At 34.2% G+C, this 23,904-nt stretch overlaps 1 protein-coding gene across 6 annotated transcripts in view; it reads left to right on the top strand.

Moving 5' to 3' along the window:
• Pig-s (phosphatidylinositol glycan anchor biosynthesis class S) overlaps positions 1–23,904 on the top strand; it is a 198,215-nt gene that overhangs the window by 165,254 nt on the left and 9,057 nt on the right. For 3 of the 6 annotated variants that reach the window (XM_071783596.1, XM_071783594.1, XM_071783597.1), the window contains 5 exons: positions 2,617–2,835; positions 10,229–10,417; positions 10,472–10,610; positions 10,970–11,117; positions 19,146–19,507. In XM_071783596.1, coding sequence (XP_071639697.1) covers positions 2,617–2,835; positions 10,229–10,417; positions 10,472–10,610; positions 10,970–11,117; positions 19,146–19,507 — 1,057 coding nt within the window. The remainder of the gene's footprint in view (positions 1–2,616; positions 2,836–10,228; positions 10,418–10,471; positions 10,611–10,969; positions 11,118–19,145; positions 19,508–23,904) is intronic. The other 3 variants (XM_071783599.1, XM_071783595.1, XM_071783600.1) reach the window with 3 other exon arrangements.

Genomic DNA, 23,904 nt, shown 5'->3' with positions numbered 1-23,904 from the left:
GATAATTTTCAGTCAAATATAATAAAATTTGATTTAACATAGTTCGAAAACGCTATAAAAACTATTAAGAACCAGATCCTTTTTAATGTCATTTTATGATTAAACTCAGCTAAAACCAATTGACTTTAATGAAAGCTATAGGATTGAATAGAGATATTTGCATTAAACCCGATGCAAACGGTTAGAATTATATTCGTTCCACAGTGATAATTCTCAGTTATACATTTTAAATTCCGGTTCAACATGGTTCAAAAACGTTAATAAAAACAATAAAAATTGTTAAGATTTTGATTGCTATTTTACGATTGAGCGTAATCAGAACCAATATAGACATATTAAGGATGTATCGGACATATTTTCAAAGCGCTACCAAGTGGATAAAAATTTGTGAGAATGTTTTTTTAGTCTTCCTGATGTGCTAAAAAAAAAAGTAAAAACGAATCCACTCAACAGTTGCTGAGATATAACGATTTTAATTTTCACTGATTTTACACGTATTCTTATGGGAAGAGACGATTTTGACGGATAAAACAGCTAAAAAAATGTTGAAGGAGCGCTACCAATATTTTGAATTTTTTTTTTACATTTAGTATACGAATAGATGAAAATATCTGCCAAGTTCAATTGTCTTCACTACCGTTTTAAAGAAATAAATTATAACTTGAAATAATTGTGCTGTCGGCACGAATGTATAGGTGCGATTTTATTGCGCTAGAAACCAGCGGCAGCGTCAAGAAAATGTAGTGGGGGAAGAAGTTCCGTTGAATTTTGCGGTACGCTAAAAAGCTGAGACGGTCTGAACTTCTTCCCCCACTACATTTTCTTGACGCTGCCGCTGGTTTCTAGCGTCAATGAAATCGCACCTTATCTCGATGGCTCGTGAAAGCGCGGCAACGTCGCCAATCAGCTGAGCAAGCAAAGCATAACCTATGGCTGTCGCTACACGTATATCTATGCCTTCTACTACTTCTAGCTAACTTTTTGTCTCCGTTGCACTCGTGAAGAGATAGAAAGGGGAAATGAGAAACAAAGCGAGATTATTGTAAAAATGTAAACGAACAGACATAACCTCGCACCTCGCACCTCGCATCAAGTCTCGCACTGTTTTGGTACTGTGCAAGGCTGCCAACCTACGTGAATCGTTGTCACGTACGTCTCTTTTGAGTTTTTGAGAGAGTCGCATAACAATGTTTATAATAAATAATATTCAAAATTATCGTTTATATGATACATATTTATCTTTTTTGACGTTATTAAAGTCAAATTTGTTTATCAGCACTGCTGAATAATGTCTTTCGCTTTGAAATAATTTGACGTTATAAAGTTGAAATCAGGGCATTTTTACTGCCAAAAGTTTAGGCTCATAAATTACAAAAATCGCAAATAATACTGAAAAAAACATTTGTAAAATAAAAAATACCTTACTAGGAGTAAAAATAAGACTCCTACTATCATTTGAGTATCTTACATCTAGATTTACTATACGTTAGGCGTAGATATTCAAGTATTTCAAATTTCATGCATTTTTGTCTAAGATTGTACCTCCGATACATCCTTAAAACATATAGGACGTCGTGAATATTTCGGAATATTTCTATCGAATTTGATTCAAAAACCATAGAAACTTATTTATATACTACCGGCATAAGTTCCAGTTCAACAAAGTACAACCGATTTGAGAGTAATTATGTTTTAATGGAAAATGCAGGTTTAAAAACACAATTCAATCTTATTAAACCAAATATGGCTGATTTTCTAATGGTTTTAATCGAGCTTTTTCAGCAGGGTATTTCTTTTTCTTCATTGTAACATAAATATTTTATAAAATATTTATTGCGATATTTAATATCAAATGCTCAATTTGCATTAATTACGCATTTGAATGCGCGTATTTTGAACACACAATTAATATATAATAATGTGGTTTTGAAGCCAATGCAATTGTACGCGAATTAAAGGCACATTATACGCGCATTCATTATTGACGCTTCTTGGGTAATTTTATATTAATAGAACTCTAATAAGAATAAATTTAATATTTGAATCATAATAGAATAATCAAATAATTCTTTTTTAAAATCAAAAAAGAAAGAATAATCATTCTTTATTAATCATTCCTCACAATTTTGAGATGCTACCAAAGATATTATGGGCTTTTTAAATGTTCTGTTACATTACATTACCTACATTTTTTTTATTTTTTTTTTATTGTAAGTATTTCCAACTTTTAAAAGAAACTATTTGACATATGTGTGTTCTTTGATTTAAAGCAAACTTAAAGACAGATATAGAGCGGAATATAGAAACAGAATAAGATTACTTCTCTATCTGTACTCTTAGCACATTGCATAAAATTTTAATGTAATTTAAGAATTGCAATTACAATTAAATTAAAATAATTTTTTAAATTCAATTCGCACTAATCTATTTTTCAAAACTATGGTGTTATAGAGAATTTTTTAAGGTAAAAATCAAACTTAACATCAAAAAGCTACAAGCTTTTGAGCTCGCTAATTAAGTTAAATTTTAACAAATATATTTTGCAACAAAACTTGATAAATCTATAAAAAAAAACTGAAGTTTTTTTTACGGTGTTATATCAATATATGTCTCCAGGCATTGCTAAATTGATACAAGTATTATCAGAGTGGATTCTGCATGATAAGTCATTGGCACTGACGAAAAACGCACTCGCTGAGCCTACCATATATAGCTTAGATGAGGAAAACAGGAGACGATTTCCAGCCAGTCTGGCATACGACGTTCTAGTCACCTTAGTTAATCCTGACCCTGAAAAGCTAAAGATCGTTTGGGACCTCAGGACAGTAACTGAAGGTAATTGAACATCATACCATTACAATTACATTATAACAGAATATGAATCATTCGCAAAAATCTTTGGAAATTTTAAAGAATCAATATTATTTATATCACATTAGTAAAATTAAATAAGAATTAAATAATTGCATTCTGACTCAAACATATATATAATAGTATTTTAGCCTTGTTTAAAGAGGAGGTGAGATTTTTAAACACGGAAAAAAATGTTGCAAATTATTTGCCGTAAATTACTTGATAAATATAAACAACCTTACTTTTTAACAATAGAATAATCTCTATATTTAAAAAGAAAATGTGATGTTGAATATTGCAAAAACATTAGTTTATTAAAAAAATACAGGCTAATAAAGAAAAGATTTCTTTTAGATTAGCCACGATTTAGTGATCTTATCATAAAATTGTAAAGTGTAGAAAACAGCATTTTTTCCTTAATAATTTTTTATTATTAATTGAATCAAATTTCTTCGAATCGCTTTTTTTTTCAGGGAATTAAAATTCTTTTTAACGATACCTACAATTACATTCAGTTTGTAGAGAATTCAATTACAAGAAGGTTAAAAAAGAAACATTCTGATATCTATTATAAAACTGTATAAAAATGTAGTTTTGAGAAAAACGTGTTTAAAGTTTTGTAATAAATTTTCGACATAGTAGAATATACTTACCCGGCTCAAAACTATCCTGGATCATAAAATAAAATGTGATGTCAAGAAGTCTTTCAATAACGGACAAATATCTTTATCATTTAGAAGTACTTTCCGGATGAACTCTTGCACTTTTTGCACAGCATATCCATTTAATGTCTCACATATAGTGATGGTTCTTTCACTGGTATTTAAATTGTTTAATACGTTCAAATATCAATAGGGGAACTATGCCTAATATATAATCAAGAAAACTTTCCCCGGGCTTTCCACACGCTTCTAATATCACACACACACACACACACACACACACACACACACACACACACACACACACAAACACACACACACACACACACACAAACACACACACACACACACACACACACACACACATACATGCGCACACGCGCACATGCGTACACGCACGCACGCACGCAGACTCGCGCGCGCGCGCGTGATTTTTTTGAAAATGCAATTTTTGACGTTTTAGAACATTCTAAATACATTGACATTAAAAACTAAAAAAATTTTTGAAGTGAAACTTCTTTAGGCACGGTAGTGAGTTCGATTCGCGACACGAAAAGTGTAACGAAAATTTGACCAATAGGCGTACGGCGTTGGCGAGACGGTTCTTCTTCTGGCACGGTAGTAAGTTCGATTATGCGACACGAAAAGTGTAACGAAAATTCGACCAATAGGCGTACGAAATGAAACTTCTTTGGTACGGTAGTAAGTTCGATTGTGCGACACGAAAAAACGTCACAAAATAGTGTCACGAAAATTCGACCAACAGGCGTACAAAGTGAAACTCCTTTTGGATCGGTAAGTAAATTCGATTTTGCGACTCGAAAACGCGTCACGAAAATTCGATCAGGCGTACGGCACTGGCGAGACGGATATAGTGAGAACTGCGTATAACACTATATTTTCGAGTTGCGGGCGGCTTGGAGTGACTAATTCCGTTGCATTGTTTTTGTATTAATTTCAGAAAAGTTATGGCAAAGCCTTGCCTTCAGAAGTTTCACTTCTAACGCGCGTGGCGACCACGCGTTCATTTTTATTTACGAAAACAAAACTTTCTCTGTAAGGAAGCAAAATTAATAGAAAATTAAACATTTATTTAAAGAAATAAGAATTAAAAATAAAAAATTTTTAAAATTTTAAGTTTTAGTAAAAAAACTTGACGCTCCTAAACAAATTAGTATATTAATAACATAATTTCTATAAATGGAAAAAGTACTTTAAAGTAAGTAATGTGTGAAAGTATTTCTATATTTAGATATTGTAATTATTAATATAATTATATTGTAATTGTTAATATAATTACATTGTAATTATTAATATAATTATATTGTCATTATTAATATAATATTTTAAATTAATTATTATTTATTGCTTTTTGATATTTAATAATCTAGCAAGGCCAAATTTTTTAAACTAAAACTTAAAATTTCTTAAATTTTGTATTTTTAATTCTTGTTTCTTTTAAATAAATGTTTATTTTTGTATTAATTACAGTAAAGTCTCTCTAATTTTGACCGGATGGGGCGATAACCACAGCATGGGACTGCCAATCACCATGTACTTGCGCGAACGCAGTTGCGCACAATGTCTGCACTATGCGCTACAGTGTAAGAGTACATGTTCTTGTCAACTCGATCATTTGGAATATTTTTGTTATTTTTAATGACACAAAACAATACCAAAGGGAAAATTATTCGTTTCGAAGGGGCAAATATTATGATATGCAGCATTTTTTTCGTATTTTATGAGATTTCAAGATCATCAACATTCTTTTAAATGGGATATGGCATATTTTTATTAACGTAGCAATGTAATTAATAAAAAAATAATATCTTATATGATTAAATTTGTTGTTTTATAAACTACATTATTGTACGTTAATGAAAATATGCCATCTGATTAAAAAAAATAGTAATCTCTAAATAATAGGAATTACAGGAAACATCCTGTTGTGCACGAAAGTGACTATCCACACAACCCATGTCTAAAAGAATTCTAAAATATGTCATAAGAATATTGCTCGCAGGTACACGCTTTGAGGCGGGTGGCGCGAGCCGAACTTTCGATGGCTCAGGAAGGGTCAACGTCCGTAGGGACGGTAGGACGCCTTCCGTGAGCTGTCCGATCGTCGGTTTTTTTTTAAGCCAGGGAATTTAATCCCTTATTTAACTTAGAATCGGACCTCGTGCGATTTCGAGAGGTGGAAAGAATTTGAGAGCGAGGTCTTATTTAAAATAAAGAAACATAGAATTTAATTTTACAAATAATTTAAACATTTATTACAAATAAAATAATACTTGTTACTGACATTGAGTAGAGAATCAGGTATTGAGGTAAAGCGGAGTGTATGTTATTTGTGTGTGTGAGTGTTGAGTTATCGCGGGTGTTGCATTAGTGCGAGGGTGATTGGGCAGGATTCTTGAAGGGGAAACCTATTTAATGGACATCCTGCCCGCTATTATTACAGTCGAAATCAGATGTAAGATTACATAAAATTAACTAAGTGTGGTGTATGTGTGTAAATTAATTAAGTTAAAACATATAAGAATTAAAATAAATAAATTTTATACTATAACCGTTAGTCTCTAAGGTTATCACCTCGGGATCGACCACTTCCTCGAGGGTGACTGTGGAACGGTGAAAAAGGGTTATGGGGAACAGGTAGGGGAACTCTTGTTGCGGGAAATAAACGGGAATGAAAGTTTCGTGGGGGTCGGATGTTTCAATGAGGGAACGGAGTCCGACCAGGTCGAACTCGTAGGGACCGAGGGTAAAACAATCAGGAGGAAGAGGATCGGTGCATTGGCGGAAATAGGCTGAGGGATTCAGAAAGAAATGGCGGGAAGGGAGCTCTCGAATGGGTTCCTCGGAAACCGCGGAATATGAGGGGGACAGAGTTCTCGGAGACTCCACGTCCTCGCCCAGACGATCCTGGCTCCGCGGGGGAGGGAAATGCGGTACCTCTTCGATAAATTCCACTGTCGAGGTATCCGAGACCGCTTGGAAGGAAAGCTCTTCGCGAGCAATCGGGGAATACGATCGTTCGTATTTGGGACTTAGGCGGAAGGTGCAGGGGAGGGGGAATCGGGAAGTTCCCCGGGGCGAACCGGGGAATACGAAGGTTCGAGCAGGGGGGAAGAATCAGGAGTATCGGGGAGCACGCGATAACTAAGGGGGCGATTGGCGCGGCGGCGAAGGCGCTTCCTCCGGGAGACCTGGTAGAGGCGGCGGGGTGGCGAGCCGCGGAGGATCGGCGTTCTCCCGTTCATGTCGGAGGAACTCTAATATTATTTTCTTAAGTTTCCTTCGCGCCTGCTTGTTCCGACGATTCCGCCCGTGTCTCGCGGCGTTTTGGGACTTCGCAAGGGTTTCAGCGGGACCACGCGAATTCACTATAAGTTGGTGGGGTTAATTACCATAGTACGTTAATCGCGGAGAAGTCGACTCGGGTTTGAAGAATTTAAATTAAGGGGACTAGGCAGTCAGATTTGGTAAAAATTTAACCTTTTTTGGGAATTAATTACAAGGAAATGAATACAAATTGTGACTAGTACTTTTAGGTAATGTTTACTAGTACCAAAAACAGTAAAGAAAAAAATTTTTTTAAATAATATATACATAATGTATATATATATATATATGACGGCACTACAGTCTTCTGATACATAGGCGGTTTTTCTGGTGCCGTTGTGGTTTTGCAATGATCCTGGCCATAAAAAATTGAATTGTACATTTTTCCTGGAAAATTTGGCACTCTATTGGGAATGGCTAAACTGCGATACGCTATCTGGTGGCGAAAACAGAACTAAAAAGAGTAGGTCGCCGGCTGCCACATAAATAAATCGACTTAAAAACTATTAGACCGAACTTGTATTAAAACCATATAAAATAGGGGTACAATTTCCCGGGGAGTGCTATAGAGTGTATAGTTTTTCGTTATCTCTTTTCTGGAAACCGATTTTTTTAATTTCTTTACTCGTAAAAATTAGAAAAATTAAAAAAATTGGTTTCCAGAAATCGGTAACGAAAAACTACACACTCTATAGCACTTTCTGGAAAATTCTACCCCTGTTTTATATACTTTTGATAAAAATTCGGTCCAATAGTTTTTAAGTTAAAAACGGCCAAACATACACCACCCGTAAGAATTTTATATAATAGTATAGAAGAGTAGGTCGCCGGCTGCCACATAAATAAATCGAATTGCGGCATGAAGGCGTCGAATTGGTAAAATTGCATATTTCACTTATGGGCAGTCTCATTTTAATTACTGAAATCTATGTATATAAAGGAAAATGTCCTGACTGACTGACTGACTCATCAACGCCCAGCCCAAACCCCTGAATCGAATTTTTATCAAAAGTATATGAAATAGGGGTAGAATTTTCCGGAGAGTGCCACTATGTGTATAGTTTTTTGTTACCGATTTTCTGGAAAACAATTTTTTTAATTTTTCCAATTTTTCAATTAAAAGAATTAGAAAAACCGGTTTCCAGAAAATCGGTAACAAAAAACTATACACATAGTGGCACTCCCCGGAAAATTTTACCCCTATTTCATATACTTTGGTAAAAATTCGGTTCAGGGAATAAGCACATACGTCGTATTGTAGAGTGACAAGTGACCTACTCTCTCCTCTCTTTTTGCAATTACTGCAAAACAAAGAGAAAAAAATGTTTCGAGAAAAAACGCGTTAAGTTTCGTTTGCCGCACACGCTAGCGCTCGACCTTTTTGGCTGTCAAATCCTTAATTTTGCGAATTTTAACATAAACCAAACGGCATTTTACTCGGGAAGGATAGTACTTTCGAAACATGCAATTAAAAGAAAATTGATTTTCTGACTGCCTAGTCCCCTTAAGGGGATGCTGGGGCCGTCTGTTTTACCGGCATTTTTTGTCGGCACGTAGCGTCGTATTAATTTGACAGAATCAAAAATCCTTCTCCAGAATTGCAGTACATACATTAATGATTCGGGGGAACTCCGATTTTATATAGAAAACAAGAAAAAATTACGGAAGTACAGATTTCCTTATCCTACTTTTATCCCAATATGGCGTCTCGAGTTGCGGCGAGCTGTCAGCTCGTCACAAGATGTATTTCATATAAGAGATATACCATTGGTACGAACGCGAAAACAAGTTCCCCCGAATTGCACAACAAGAAAAACATCGATAAACCCTCCAAATCAAGATTTGGAAGCGTAATATAAAAGTATAATGTCGACGTGCATCATGCGTATGTGTGCGTGCAATGTAGCGTGCTATCCTTGTCTATATCTTTGTCTATACAAGGACAGATATAGTTCGCCGGTCTTCTTTACCAACGCCGATCGAGTTCGGCTACGGCTCCAGCATCCCCTTAAATAGGAATATAAAGATACGTACCACTTGAGTTTTATTTTTTAAAAAGTTGCGCAATAATTTTTCAAAGCAATATATATATTTTCTTTGCAATTAGCGCAATTTAAAGATTTCACATTTTTTTGGAAATACATATCACTTGGGTTGAGTTAGGTAACGCAATTTTGTAAATTATTTTGTTAGGGAGAAATAAAGCTACTACTATTTAGGAATTTTGGATTTACAACATATATTGCGCGTGTACTTGGCGCCTTTTTTCACCTTTTTTTGAAAAAAGTAATTTTGTACTGATTTACCTTTTATACTTGAGGTTTTTTCCGTTGTCTAACCATCTTCAATAAGCAACAGATCTAAACCAAGAAAGAACCTTTTAAAATACAGTTATTTTTAAAAATGTTTTATTTTATCCTAAAAAGTCTTATGTCTCAAGGCCTGCCCTGTTATTTGGCCTCACAGTTATTTGTCTCAAGATGCCCCAACAGCAGTTTTCAAAGCTAACAAACCTAAACCGAACTAAATTGATTACTGTGCAGAAACACGAACTGTGGAAATTAAACACAACTCTATAAGCTGTCATTCAGTAATAAATCTAAAATTTCCTCAATCATAATAAATTAATTAATTTAGTTTACCTTAACAAACAAAAATTTACTTTTAATACTCAAAAACACTTTTCGCTCACAACAAAACAATGCAATCTAACTGCAAAAACTAAGATTATGTTACTTCCTGGATAAACAAGACATGTAGTGATGACACACAGTGCAGTCAACCTAAAAAATCCTTTTCTTCTTCAACCAGCAGTGTCTCAACGTGTCCCGTGTCTCAACCTGCCCCACTTTCCCTACTTGAAACGGAATTTATAAAATTCACATAGTTACTGCTAATGCAAGCATAAAATTCTCAATGACTGAAAACGGTAATACTAATTTATTTTTAAAAAATATTTTAATTTTGCCTGTAGAAATTTAAATAAAAATGCCTGGTAAATCGTGAAATTTTCAGAAAAAATTATTTTTAAATTGTAGAATTGAAATGTAGAAATAATGTATTTGTGTGCTCTAAGAAAAGTCTTTATTATAATATCCAGCTTCGTGTCTCGGTGTCTCTCTACGTCTGTCGCGTCGTGGTCGCTAAGCCTCGCACCCGTGCCGTCCGCTGCGCCCTCTCAGCTCTCCCCTACGCCATTTACCCATGCTGCGCAAAATATTCAAAAATTCTTTTGTTAAACATTCTACAATGACTTCTTTTTATTAAATTTTGCAGCTAGGTTATTATTATACCGACGGTTTTAACCGTCATTAAATTAGTATAACAACTCACATTTGTGACTGAAATTTAATTTACTGTCGCAGAATACATGCAACCATTTCTAGACGAGCTATCTATCCTGAGTAACTTTTCGGTCAAATCACAGTGGCTGTACTTGTTACCGTTAGATATGAATCCCAGACGTGTACCAGACAGTAGCCCAAGCCGCAGACACTTTGCTTTGCGCGAGAGCGTCTTACCGCAGCTCGTGACACCGTTGGAGAAAAAATTAGGTTCGTAACGCATGCAAAAAGTACACGCGCCAATCATATCTTATGAAATTTTAGCGTCGCAGGTTAGTCTCCATCCGTGTATCAATTTAGTCGTTTATATGGTACCGTGTGACAACGCGCCTCTACATATCTACACCCGCAGCGGGCACAGATCGCGAACGGATAGCAATGTAGAAGCCTTCCTCTCTCCAAGGTATTTTTCACTCCTGATTCATGCTTTATTTTCTTTTATTATCATAAATATTCCTATAGTTTTATTTTAAATGCGTATAAATGACAAGACTGCTTATGTTTATCACCTATATTGTGTAATACAATATTTATCCAAAAGAATATATTTATATCGACAACAATTGGCAAAGGTACATAAAAACTTCACATTTGCCAATTGTTGTCGATATAAATATATTCTTTTGGTTAAATATTATTGACGGAACAAACACTTACTTTTTGGTACAATATTTATATTCTATAAAATCGCTTTTTTGAAAAATGCATTATTTCGAAATTAGTTTAGTTAATTTTTATCAACATTTTGTACAATTAATATAGATGGGGCGGCGTGATTTTGATTAATCCACCATCAGAGGTGTGTGAGAACGCGCAAGAGGATGAAGCAGTTACTGTTGTTCCTGAAGAAACTGCTATAGTAGGCACATTTCTGGCACAGCTCCGACTATTACTAGGCATCCCAGAAACGGTAACAGCAACCTCTTAAGATATTGTATTACAAATTTTTTTTAAATAGGGTGGCTAATAATTATTGTACTACTTTTTGTGGCAGATAAAGCGGATTGAATTGAATAGAAAAATCTTCTATTTTACGTTTGTGATTTTCGTCGCAATCAGCCACAATCAGCACATGAAGCTGGGCTATCTTTTCTTCATCGCGCGCTTTTATTCGTCAGTGAATCGCACGGACGCACGCTCATTTGCCGATCTTTATTAATTAATTTCTTGTTAATTATTGCGAAAGTCGCAAAATGATACAGGACTTTAGTATTCATTGTCAGTTTAATCTGCTCTACCTGCACAAAAGCACTATGTCAATAATTAATAATTACTCTGTATACGTTTATGTATATAACATACACAGGATGGGGCATTGAAAGTATTACAAGTTACAAGCTGTTATCTCTGAAAATATGCATCACACCAAAAAATGTCTTATAATTAGACAAAAGTTGAAGGGTTGCAAGGGGCATATCATAGTAATATTTGTTTGACCTTGAGTGTAAGTATTAAGATTATGTAAAGGTCAGTTGTAATTTTTTAAATAAAAACCCCCATTTTTTATTGTATTGGAGCGCGAAGAGCAGTTGCGGCGGTGTCCGGACTTTGCGATAAATTGTAGAATGGCCCTAAGGCTGAAATCACATGGCATGTATTTTCCGCGTAACGCGTAACCGCGTAACCAATTAAAAGCGTTTCGCATTTTTGGTTACGCAAATTCACGCTTCTGATTGGTTACGCGATACGCGTTCCGCGGAAAATATCAGTCCATGTGACCGCACCCTAAGAGTCGCGCGCACTCGCGAACGCGAATTTCCAGGATCGCGGAAGAATAACCACTATCTCGTTTGTACATAGAAATATAACGTTTATTACGCACTCTCTCTTTCGGAAACACGTCTGTACGTCCAGAAAGCCGGGAGAGAACCCGTTCAACCCGTTGCCAAGCAACCCCATTGCTACCCATACAGCACAAAATATTTTTAAATATATATTTTTAAAATATTTTTTAAGACGATTAAAATAATTTACAAAAATATTTTTAGAATGTTTCTATGTCCACTAAATCATGTCAAAAAAATATTTTCAAAAATATTTTTAAAAGATTGCAAATAAATATATTCAATAATATTTGTAAAATTTTTTAGAAATATTGCTTTGAAAAATAAAATATGTTTGACCCAATCAGCAATAATTGTTTCACGTTTGAAAGATTTTTTTAATATTTGAAAAATATGCATCTTTATATCTTACTTTGGAAAATATTTTCTATATTTATAGCATCGCAATGGTGTTGGGTAAAGCGGGGAGCACACACTTCTGCACAACGCATAATGCGTAAGCATAAGAAAATTGATTGGTCCATACACATGTGCATAAGGAAATAAACCAATCAGTTTTCTTATGCTTACGTATTATGCGTTATGCAAAAGTCTGTGTTCCCCGCTTAAGCCTTGCGTTGTATTGCTGGCGAAGATATGTGTCGCGAATGTCATGATTTTGCTTCGCCTGCTTATATTAGATCCCAACTGAAATTTACTTGCGAGTTAGTCTTCCATTATGCGCCGCCTAGCGGCGTTGTTGCAAACTAGCACGGAAAGATGTGCTACCATGCATCTTTTTTAATTAAGAATATTTCATATTTCAAAAATATTTTTAACAATATTTGAAAAAAGATTATAAAATCAATAAGAAATAAAAATATTTTTTTAATATTTTGAAACAAGATTATGATACAATAAATATGTAGATTTGAATTAATATTTTAAAAATATAATTTAAATATTTAAGAAAATTTTACCCGAGTGATAAAAAAGAACATTTTTAAAAATATTTTTAAAATATTCTTAAAAATGTTACCACAAAAGGTTTTTAAATCATTTTAAAATATTCCTAAAACCATTTTTAAATGTTTCTCGTAATATTTTTATAGAAATATTTAAAAATATTTTTTGAAAACTTTTTGTGCTGTATGGGCATTTGTATTTCTAGTGATATAATCGTCCTAACCCAATTTTCCGTTACATATCTTTCTTTTCTATAATACTCGAAAAGATATGTAACAAAAGATTGAGTTAGAACGAATATATCGCCAGAAACACAAATGGTCATACTAATTATTTTGTCATGTTGGCAACAATTTAATCAATGATTAAGTTAATCGGAGTTTGGTCGAAGTGGCCCTTTACTTTTATAGCATATACCGGTATTCCCCAAAATTTTTTCAGTTAATACCCGTTCTGACGAATTAAAATTAGTTTTAATGAAGCACACTCCCCGTTAAAACACGTTTTTTAGGTAAAACTAGTTGTAATTAGGGAAAAGTAATGATAAACTCCTGCTTTAACAAAGCGAGTGGAAAAGTGTATGCGTGGATGCAGAGGGTTCCACCTCCCTGCGGAGGGCTCCACCTAAAAGAAACTATAACCTAACCCAACCCAATTGTTGTGCGGATGGATCACACATTTATGATCACGCATACACTTTTCCACCCACACAACAATTAGGTTGGGTTAGGTTAGTTTTTTCGTTAGTTTTTTTCGAAGTGGAGCCTCGGGGACGGAACCCATTACATCCACGCATACACTTTTCCACTCGCTTTGTTAAAGCAGATAATAGTTGGTCCACCTACGGCACCCACACAATATTCTTTCGTTTGCCTTTTAAGCAAATTAGATAAAGGTCAAGGTCAACATCAGTGTCAGTTAAAAGTCATTTGGGGCTGACTGTGTAAAGGGAAATATTTACCAAAAAACTAATCTAATTCCAAGCCTACTTCTAAAAACTTGAAGTTAAAATTTGGTTGAAATAGGCTTGAATTAGTTTTTTTATGCGGGGGAGCCGCAGGCAGAGCTCCTTCCCCGCCTACATGTCTGTCTATACATCACACATATCAGCAAATTACTTCCCTTAGTATTGACGCAAAAATATCAAAAGTCGGAAAAGACCCTATTCTAAATAATAACCAACACTGTTAACTGACCTAACTCAGTGAGAACTAGTTTTGTCCAGTAAAAACTATTAACACATTTTAACAAGTCGATTTTTCAGTCAGATCTAGTTTTCACTGATAGTCCATCGTTATTTCTAGTATTGACCAGTTAATACTAGTATTGACGAATGGCCTTTGATAAAACTAGTTTTGACTAGTTAAATCGGGATTAAATATTGATGGAATTCGCCCACTCGGCATGCAATATTTCAGAAACATTTCTGCAAAATTCCATTTGAAATATTACACCTTTCATCAATATTTCAGAAATATTTCACAACCGTTTCTGCAACATTTCTGCAATGTTTCAATCGGCACAATTATTTAAAATGCAATTTTGCTGAAAGATTTCGGCAATATTTCGGTAATATTACTGAAATATTTCTGAAATATATCTACGAAATATTGCAGAAACACTTCAGAGATATTTCAAATACATTTTACACTGAGAAAAATGTTTTATATTAGCAAACAAAATTTTGTTACTGACGCAAAAACTATTTGTTGATATGTGAAAAATGAAATATTTTGTTACCGGAACAAAAAAATATATTAAGCCATGTGCGTATAGACGCCGCGCATTTGTCCGAAGATATCCGCTCTCTCAGCCGGTCACCCATCCAATACCGGCGCCTTGTTGCTTGACATCGATGATCGAACAGGGTAGTGGTGATCCTCTGACTCTGACGCTTCTTTCTTTCTTATACTTGCTTATTTTGGTGAACATAAAGCTATCGCATAACAATATTAACAATACAGATATACGAATAAATATTTTTTGCCAGTCAGCGTCGAATATTATTTTATATTAAATATTACTAAATATTTTATATTAAAAATGCTCTATGACAAAATTTGGAATATGAGAGAATTCTTAATAAAAGAGAAAAAATGCAATAAAATGCAATATTATATATAATAATCAATTTAATTTTTTATAAGTTCTAAAGTCTGTCAGCAACTTTTCGGAAATATTACAAATGCAATGTTGTATGTGAAACATTCAAAAATATAACGCGTGCAATGTAAACGTAATAATAGTTTTATCATGTATCAGAAATGTTTCTAAATCATTACATCTGCAATATTTCTTCTGCCATATTGTAGAAATTCACTGCCTGCAATTCAATTTTTCATTACCTACGCAATCTTTCAGAAATTTTTCAGAAATATTTTAAATGCAATGTTGCGTTTGATATGTTACAGAAATATTATTCGTGCAATGCAAACGTAATATTACTTTTATAATATTTCAGAAATATTTCTGAAATATTACATCTGCTACATTTTTTTGGAATAATATTACAGAAACTTGCAAATATTGTAAACAACTTTCTGAAACATTTCAGAAATATTGTTAATGCAATATTATAAAAAACATGATGCAGGTACATTTCTGAAATTTTCAGATGCATAGTTACAAATGAAATGTTAACGAAATATTTTTGCACTATTTCCGAATATTTCAATATTTCAGCAACATAACATGCCGAGTGGGCGGATTCTAACGGTATTATTACTATATACATATAATATGCAGGGTGTTTCGTTTTAAATAATACAGTCGATTATCTCATCAATTAATGATTTTATTACAAAATGATAAAGAAAAAAGACCAATGATCGAGCAAACAATAAATTATTAATTGATAAATAAATACATAGGGACGTTTCATCAACTACACCGAGTCATCTTCAGCCATAATAATTTAAACTAACATACATATATAATTAACTTGGAAAGGTCAATGAGAAACATATATAAAAGTAAGAAGAAGAAAGAAGAAAAAAATTATTAATAAATACGATGGAAAGTCATACACCAATAAAATTAGCATGAAACCACATCACAGTTCGAAAGCTCAAATACATATCTGAAATTATTTGAAGTCAAGGATAAACCAGAGATGGAATGTAGTCAAATCCATAATTAATTCCTCGTTCGGCAGCAAAAATAAATCGGGTCCAAGAATTAAAGTCCCAAAAAAGGTTGTTTGTTTCGATTGCAGTCAATACATTCCATCTCCGGTTTATCCTTGAAAGAATTTTTCCAAAAAAGTCATTAAAAAATTCTATTCGGGCTAATTCATATTCATTCACTCACGCAAATCAAGCATCCCGAATCGTGAGAGGCAAGGCGACTCACGCAAATCAAGCACCCGAATCGTGAGAAGCTAAGAAAATAATGAATATGCAATAAGCAGTTACACAACAAGTTTTTCTTTAAGAAAATTGTGTTTTCTTTACATTAATTGATTCGTATTGTTTGCAAAAATAAAAAGTAAGGAATTTGAATTATAAATACTTAACAAAATTTTATGTCACAATACTGTAACTTTCAAGCCTTATAACTCGAAAAGTACTTAATGAAAAAAATACTTAATTATAGTGTTTTGGAAAGCTCTCAACATAAGCTATAAGAATATGCAATAAAAAATAGGTGGGTTCTATTTAAGAAACTGAAGGTGTCCTTGACCTGACCTTAACGGTGCCACCCAAGGTCAAATCAATGACACCATCTTATGTTCCCCTCAAAACCATACAATTTTTGTCTAAAACGTTTTTCTCTAAAATGCTTAGTTTTTGAAAGAAAAGGGGTGGACGGATGGTCTCAGACACCCTGTGTAGGTATAATATATATGAGCAAAAACACGTCAAGCGGGACAAAATAAATACAAAATTTTGGGTCATGACTCCGATTTTGTCACTGAATTTTCTACACGTTTTATGCAACCAAAAAACAAACGTCAATTTTTTTTTTAGATTTTTAAAACCAGTATTTTTGAAGTTATTAAAGATCGAAAATTGCACCAAATCGCTGAAAATTGGACAAACACTCTCATTAAAATATAAATATCTCCGGTTTTATGCTACTTACAGACTTCGGCATGGGCTCATATATTTGAAGCTCTCGAACGTCGCTTCAATTTCGTGTAATTGAATTTTAACAAGAAAAATTTTGGTTGATTGTTATAGACAATTAAATTTTTAAAGGTGATTTTTCGTAACTTACTACCACTGTAGAATGTTGAAAAAAAATACGAGTTTGTTCGTTAGTTAATTTCCTACAAAACTGGTAAGTTTCAGAATGGAGAACAAATGGACACTATGCGAAAAAAAAACAAGTAACCACGCTGCTGTTCTGGCGCGCTCATAAAACTTGCGTGCAGGAAAGGAATTGTGTTCGGGATTGAACAGGGTAATTCAACAACACCTCGACAAGTATTTGAGAAAAATTTATTTTATAAATAAAATACTTATTTAGAAACATCATCAACATCGACGTGGAATTTTTCACCAACGAGCAATATCGAGCTGAAACTATCAAACTGCAAGCTCGTTTTGATCAGGCCAAGCCCGTGCGTGGGACACTCACGTTGCATTCTTTTTTACAAAGATCAAAAAGTGAACTGATTGTAAACGCAAAAGCAGATTGCTGTAGTTCGTAAATAAAATACTTATTTGGTTTTCTCAAGTACTTGTCGAGATGTTGTTGAATTACCCTGTTCAATCCCGAACACAATTCCTTTCCTGCACGCAAGTTTTATGAGCGCGCCAGGACAGCAGCGTGGTTACTTTTTTTTTCGCATAGTGTCCATTTGTTCTCCATTCTGAAACTTACCAGTTTTGTAGAGAATTAACTAACGAACAAACTCGTATTTGTTTTCAACATTTTACAGTGGTGGTAAATTATGAAAAATCACCTTTGAAAATTTAATTGTTTATAACAATTAACCAAAATTTTTCTTGTTAAAATTCAATTACACGAAATTGAAGCGACGTTCGAGAGCTTCAAAATGAGCCCATGCCGAAGTCTGTAAGTAGCATAAAACCGGAGATATTAATATTTTAATGAGAGTGTTTGGCCAATTTTCAGCGATTTGATGCAATTTTCGATCTTCAATAACTTTGAAAATACCGTTTTTAAACATCTAAAAAAAATACAGCGTTTCTATTGGGAAGTATAGAACGTATTAAAAAATTATTATCCAGTATTTCAAACGTCATCTTTCGAAGGTGTCCCGCTTGACGTGTTTTCGCTTCCTAGTAAGCAAGAAACGTCAAGAAACATTTCAACTACATTGTGCATTAATGTTAAAACGTTGCTGTAATGTAGTTAAAATGTTTTTTGGTGTTTCTTGTTTACTGGGATGTGTATATATATATATATATATATATATATATATATATATATATATATATATATATATATATATACAGGGTGTCCGAAAAATCGCCTACTCCACTTCGGGAGGTGATTCGGGACCCAAAAACAAGCAAAAAAGTTCCTGCAAACATAGGTCCGGAAATGAGCCGTTTCCGAGTTATAGGCACTTTTATGTTCAAAAATCGTAATTTAGAATCCGCTTGACATCCCTCTTTCTTAATTATTTCTTAAATTAAAAATTTTTATTTTTAAATATCAGCTAATTCATTAAAACTTAAACGATCCATTGATGAATACAGAAAGATTAGATACAACCTAAAAGTAAGGTGTTGTTAAATAATAATTTGAAACTTATTGAAAAGCCGTGATTTACTTACTGATTTTGAATAGGCGTGAAAACAACTGATTTCAAGTAGCCGTGAAAACAACTAATTTTGAATAGCCGTGAAAACAACTGATTTCAAGTAGCCGTGAAAACAACTGATTTTTAAAAAAAATAATGTAATCGTATTTACAAATATTGAAAAATTGAAAAAAAAAAAATTAAAAATATTTAAAAATAAAAATTTTTAATTTAAGAAATAATTAAGAAAGAGGGATGCCAAGCGGATTCTAAATTACGATTTTTGAACATAAAAGTGGCTATAACTCGGAAACGGCTTATTTCCGGACCTATGTTTGTATGAACTTTTTTGCTTGTTTTTGGGTCCCGAATCACCTCCCGAAGTAGAGTAGGCGATTTTTCGGACACCCTGTATATATATATATATATATATATATATATATATATATATATATATATATATATTTCAGTGATAGCATACAAAGATTTAAAGTCTAAACAATTTCAGAAATCTATTGACGGAGTGACGGCGGTGCCATTGGTGGGACTAAAATCACGCGACTGGGAAATTGATTCATTGTTAAGATATCGCACCGTCGAGCAGTTGACTTCGGCCAAATTAACTCTACAATCACTGGCGCGGCTACTCAAAGAAATCAGTAATATCGTTATCACGGATGTAGTAGGAAACAGAATCAAGACCGCGCTCAAATTAGTGCACGAGTCCGCCGAGTATCTGCGACGAGGCAATCTCAAGCGTAGTTTCATTCTTAGCAAAGAAGCTTTCGTTATCTCTGAGGCGGCCTTTTCCGATCCAACACTCTTGGCTCTTCTTTACTTTCCGGAGGATCAAAAGTGAGTAAAATATTAAGTATGATATTATCTTTAAAAAAGTGAAAACGATTTAATTTAAAATATGAAACAAAGATAATATTGTTGGTAAAGAAAAACAATGTTATTTCATAACTTAAAAGAAGAAAGTAGGAAATATTATAATTATAGAGTGACCTACATTTTTTAATTGTACATTGCAAATTACTTTTTTTCCAATGTAATGTTTTTTTTTGTACCGCTATAGCATTTTCATTTAAATCAATTACTTTACATAAAATTATTATCTTATAAAATATGTATTATCTCATAAATTAAATCTCATAAAATAATTATTATCTATACTCCGTCTAACGAGAGATCATGGTTAACCGGGGAAAAAGACTTTTGCCTAAAAGTGGAAGTACATAAAATTGCAGGAGCCATGAGCAGAATGCAGAAGCCATATGCGCATGCGCTATGATGGTGTCTGCATTCTGCCTATAGCGGGGAGCACACACTTCTGCACAACGCATAATGCGTAAGCATAAGAAAATTGATTGGTCTATTTCCTTATGCACATGTGTATATATGGACCAATCAATTTTCTTATGCTTACGCATTATGCGTTGTGCAGAAGTGTGTGCTCCCCGCTTATGGCTTCTAAATTTTCAATCTACATAAAAATACATAGGCCGGTATTCATAATCAGATCTTATTTCAAGACCGTCTTAAGTAATATCTTAAGATGCTGATACGGCTCTGTGATTGGTTAATGACATCTTAAGGATGTATCGGACCTATTTTCAAAGCGCTACCAAGTGGATAAAAATTTGTGAGAATGTTCTTTTTAGTCTTCCTGATGTGCTACAAAAAAGTAGAATCCACTAAACGGTTGCTGAAATAACGATTTTAATTTTCACTGATTTTACACGTATTCTTATGGGAAGAGACGATTTTGACAGATAAAACAGCTAAAAAAATGTTGAAGGAGCGCTACCAATATTTTGAATTTTTTTGTACATCTAGTATACGAATAGATGAAAATATCTGCCAAGTTTCAATTGTCTTCACTACACCGTTTTAAAGAAATAAATTATAACTTGAGATAATTGTGCTGTCGGCACGAATGTATCTCGATGGCTCGTGAAAGCGCGGCAACGTCGCAATCAGCTGGGCAAGCGAAGCATACTTTTCTTCGCTTATTTATGCACGTTTCTACTCCAGATTTTCGTTGAGCGAGTCTTTTTTCATAAACTGCTTTTGTCACTATTTTGCCTTTCCACCGATAACTTTTCGTGTCTGACATTGTAAAAATGTAAATGAACAGACTAAAGCGGGGAGCACACACTTCTGCACAACGCATAATGCGTAAGCATAAGAAAATTGATTGGTCCATTATACACATGTGCATAAGGAAATAGACCAATCAGTTTTCTTATGCTTACGTATTATGCGTTGTGCATAAATGTGTGCTCCCCACTATAACCTCGCAAGCGCCGTAGAGTTAGCAGACAAATTGAATATTTTGGAATTATTCTTTTTCATATAATTTGGGAATCATTTGGGGAAGTTTGGAAAAATTGTTTAAACATTTGGGAAAAAATAGATTTTTTGTTATTAACAAAATTTATCGAGCGTCAAGTTAGCAGATAGTTACTATGTTTAATGTTTATTATAAATGGAATCGATTGGAAATCATTTGGGGATGACATCTTCATTGTAATTTTTATTTGGGAAAAGTCTTTTTTTTTGTAATTTAAATAAATCTTTGTATTAATGTTCTTATTCGCTGCACTTCTGCACTAGTACAACAAGTGAACTTATTGCACTAGTTCAGAAGTGTAGCGAAAAAGAACAGACCATTATCGGCAGTAGTGTGAAAATTAAGGCCTTCACACATAAAATGTCGTAAGGACGTAAAACGTAGGCGTAAGAAAATCGATCAATCCCAATCAAGTATTTCCCCCTACTGTGGTTACGGACAGCACAATATTTGATTGGGATTGGTCGATTTTCTTACGCTTACGTTTTACGTTCTTACGCGATTTTATGTGTGAAGGCCTTTACATATTTTTCGGAGGAGCAGCAAGTTGCTTACGTCGAGACCGTCGAGTAGACCTCGACATGACAACATACTCCGAAAAGAAAATTTGTAGATGTTATTTTCTTTATATATACATTATTTATATCTTATAAACAGAGTAATTCCTTTATTTCCTTTTCCATAATCGTGGTACACTGACTCGCATGAGTTGGAAATCCATTGAGTTGAAAGAAGAATTCCTTTTCCGTCACGCGGTTACATTTATCACTAATAATAAAAATCTATCTTCTTTTCTCGTTGTTTCAGTGTATCTTATTTGAGACAAACGTGCGAGCAAGCGAGAGTGTGAATAAATATATGAAAAGTAGAATAAAAAAGAAACAAAATGTAAGAGAGAATGAGAATAACGAGCATTATTTATATTGTGTTAGCATTTATTATTTATTTAGATTGTGTTAGCAGATTCTGTTATACTTCTGTTAGCGTTCTACTGAGAAGTATTTTGTGTTAATGCATAGATTTTATTAAATTTTGGTAAACATCCCGTTTAGAGGACCCACCTCCAATGGCCTTGATCTTGACATATGTTGTCAAGGTCACCCTCCTGAGTGACCTTCAGAAGGTTTTAGTCGGGGGTCGCTTTTGATTAAAAAGTTATAAACAAAAAAGTTCGGAAAATATAGCAGCTATTTTGAGTATTGGAAGGCATAAATGACTAATAAATATGTCGAAATAATTCACGCATACACTTTCCACGCGAACCTAGGTTAGGTTCACCCCCATCCCCCGTTTTTGTAGATTAGTGACGCGCTTTAAACAGTTAAATACTTTTAAATCGCGTCATCTAATCTACATAGGTTAGATGACGCTCTTTAAAAGTATTTAACTGTTTAAAGCGCGTCATCTAATCTATATAGGTTAGATGACGCGCTTTAACAGTATTTAATTGTTTAAACCGCGTCAACTAACCTATGCGTAAACTATTTCGGGGCTACCGCACCTCCCCCGAAAGCAGGGGGGTGTGGGTGAACCTCGGTTCGCGTGAAAAGTGTATGCGTGAACTATTTCGGGGCTACCGCACCTCCCCCGAAAGCAGGGGGGGTGTGGGTGAACCTTGGTTCGCGTAAAAAGTGTATGCGTAAACTATTTCGGGGCTACCGCACCTCCCCCGAAAGCAGGGGGGGTGTGGGTGAACCTCGGTTCGCGTGAAAAGTGTATGCGTGAACTATTTCGGGGCTACCGCACCTCCCCCGAAAGCAGGGGGGGTGTTGGTAAACCTCGGTTTGCGTGAAAAGTGTATGCGTGAACTATTTCGACATATATATTAGTCATTTATGCCTTCCAATACTCAAAATAGCTGCTATATTTTCCAAACTTTTTTTGTTAATAACTTTTTAATAAAAAGCGACCCCCGACTAAAACCTTCTGAAGGTCACTCAGGAGGGTGACCTTGACAACATATGTCAAGGTCAAAGCCATCGGAGGTGGGTCCCTTAAACGAAATGTTTACCAAATTACAAAAAAACCGACTTTTCACAAATAAAAATTACAATGAAGATGTCATCCCCAAATGATTTTCAATCGATTCCATTTATAATAAACATTAAACATAGGCACTATCTGCTAACTTGACTCTCGATAAATTTTGTTAATAACAAAAAATCTATTCTTTCCCAAATGTTTAAACAATTTTCCCAAACTTCCCCAAATGATTCCCAAATTATATGAAAAAGAATAATTCCAAAATATTCAATTTGTCTGCTAACTCTACGGCGGTAACCTCGCACCTCGCAGCTCGCATCAAGTCTCGCACTGTTTTGGTACTGTGCAAGGCTGCCAATTGCAACCTACGTGAATCGAGTCATACAGCGTTGTCACGTCTCTTTTGAGAGAGTCGCATAACAATGTTTATAATAAATAATATTCAAAAAACATTTATAAAGTAAAAAATACCTTTCTAGGAGTAAAAATAAGACTCCTACTATCATTTGAGTATCTTACATCTAGAGTTACTATACGTTAGGCGTAGATATTCAAGTATTTCAAATTTCATGCACTTTTGTCTAAGATTGTACCTCCGATACATCCTTAAGTTTGTACTTAAGATAGTCTTAAATATAAGAAACGACTATGAATACCGGTCTTACAATGCATAAATATAAATATGTACTTTTCATATACCAACTATTCTCTGCTTTAACAAATTATTTCTGCTACAGATATTAAGCGTCGAAGTTAACGAAACAAAAACAAAAATCATGCGTGTGGTCGCCACGCGCGTTAGAAGTGAAACTTCTGAAGGCAAGGCTTTGCCATAATTTTTCTGAAATTAATACAAAAACAATGCACCGGAATTAGTCACTCCAAGCCGCCCGCAACTCGAAAATATAGTGTT

The sequence above is a fragment of the Temnothorax longispinosus genome, chromosome 7 (genome assembly GCF_030848805.1).
Source record: "Temnothorax longispinosus isolate EJ_2023e chromosome 7, Tlon_JGU_v1, whole genome shotgun sequence".
NCBI lineage: Eukaryota > Metazoa > Arthropoda > Insecta > Hymenoptera > Formicidae > Temnothorax > Temnothorax longispinosus.
Note: the sequence above shows the minus strand (reverse complement) of the source record. Positions and strands in the feature narration are given on the sequence as shown.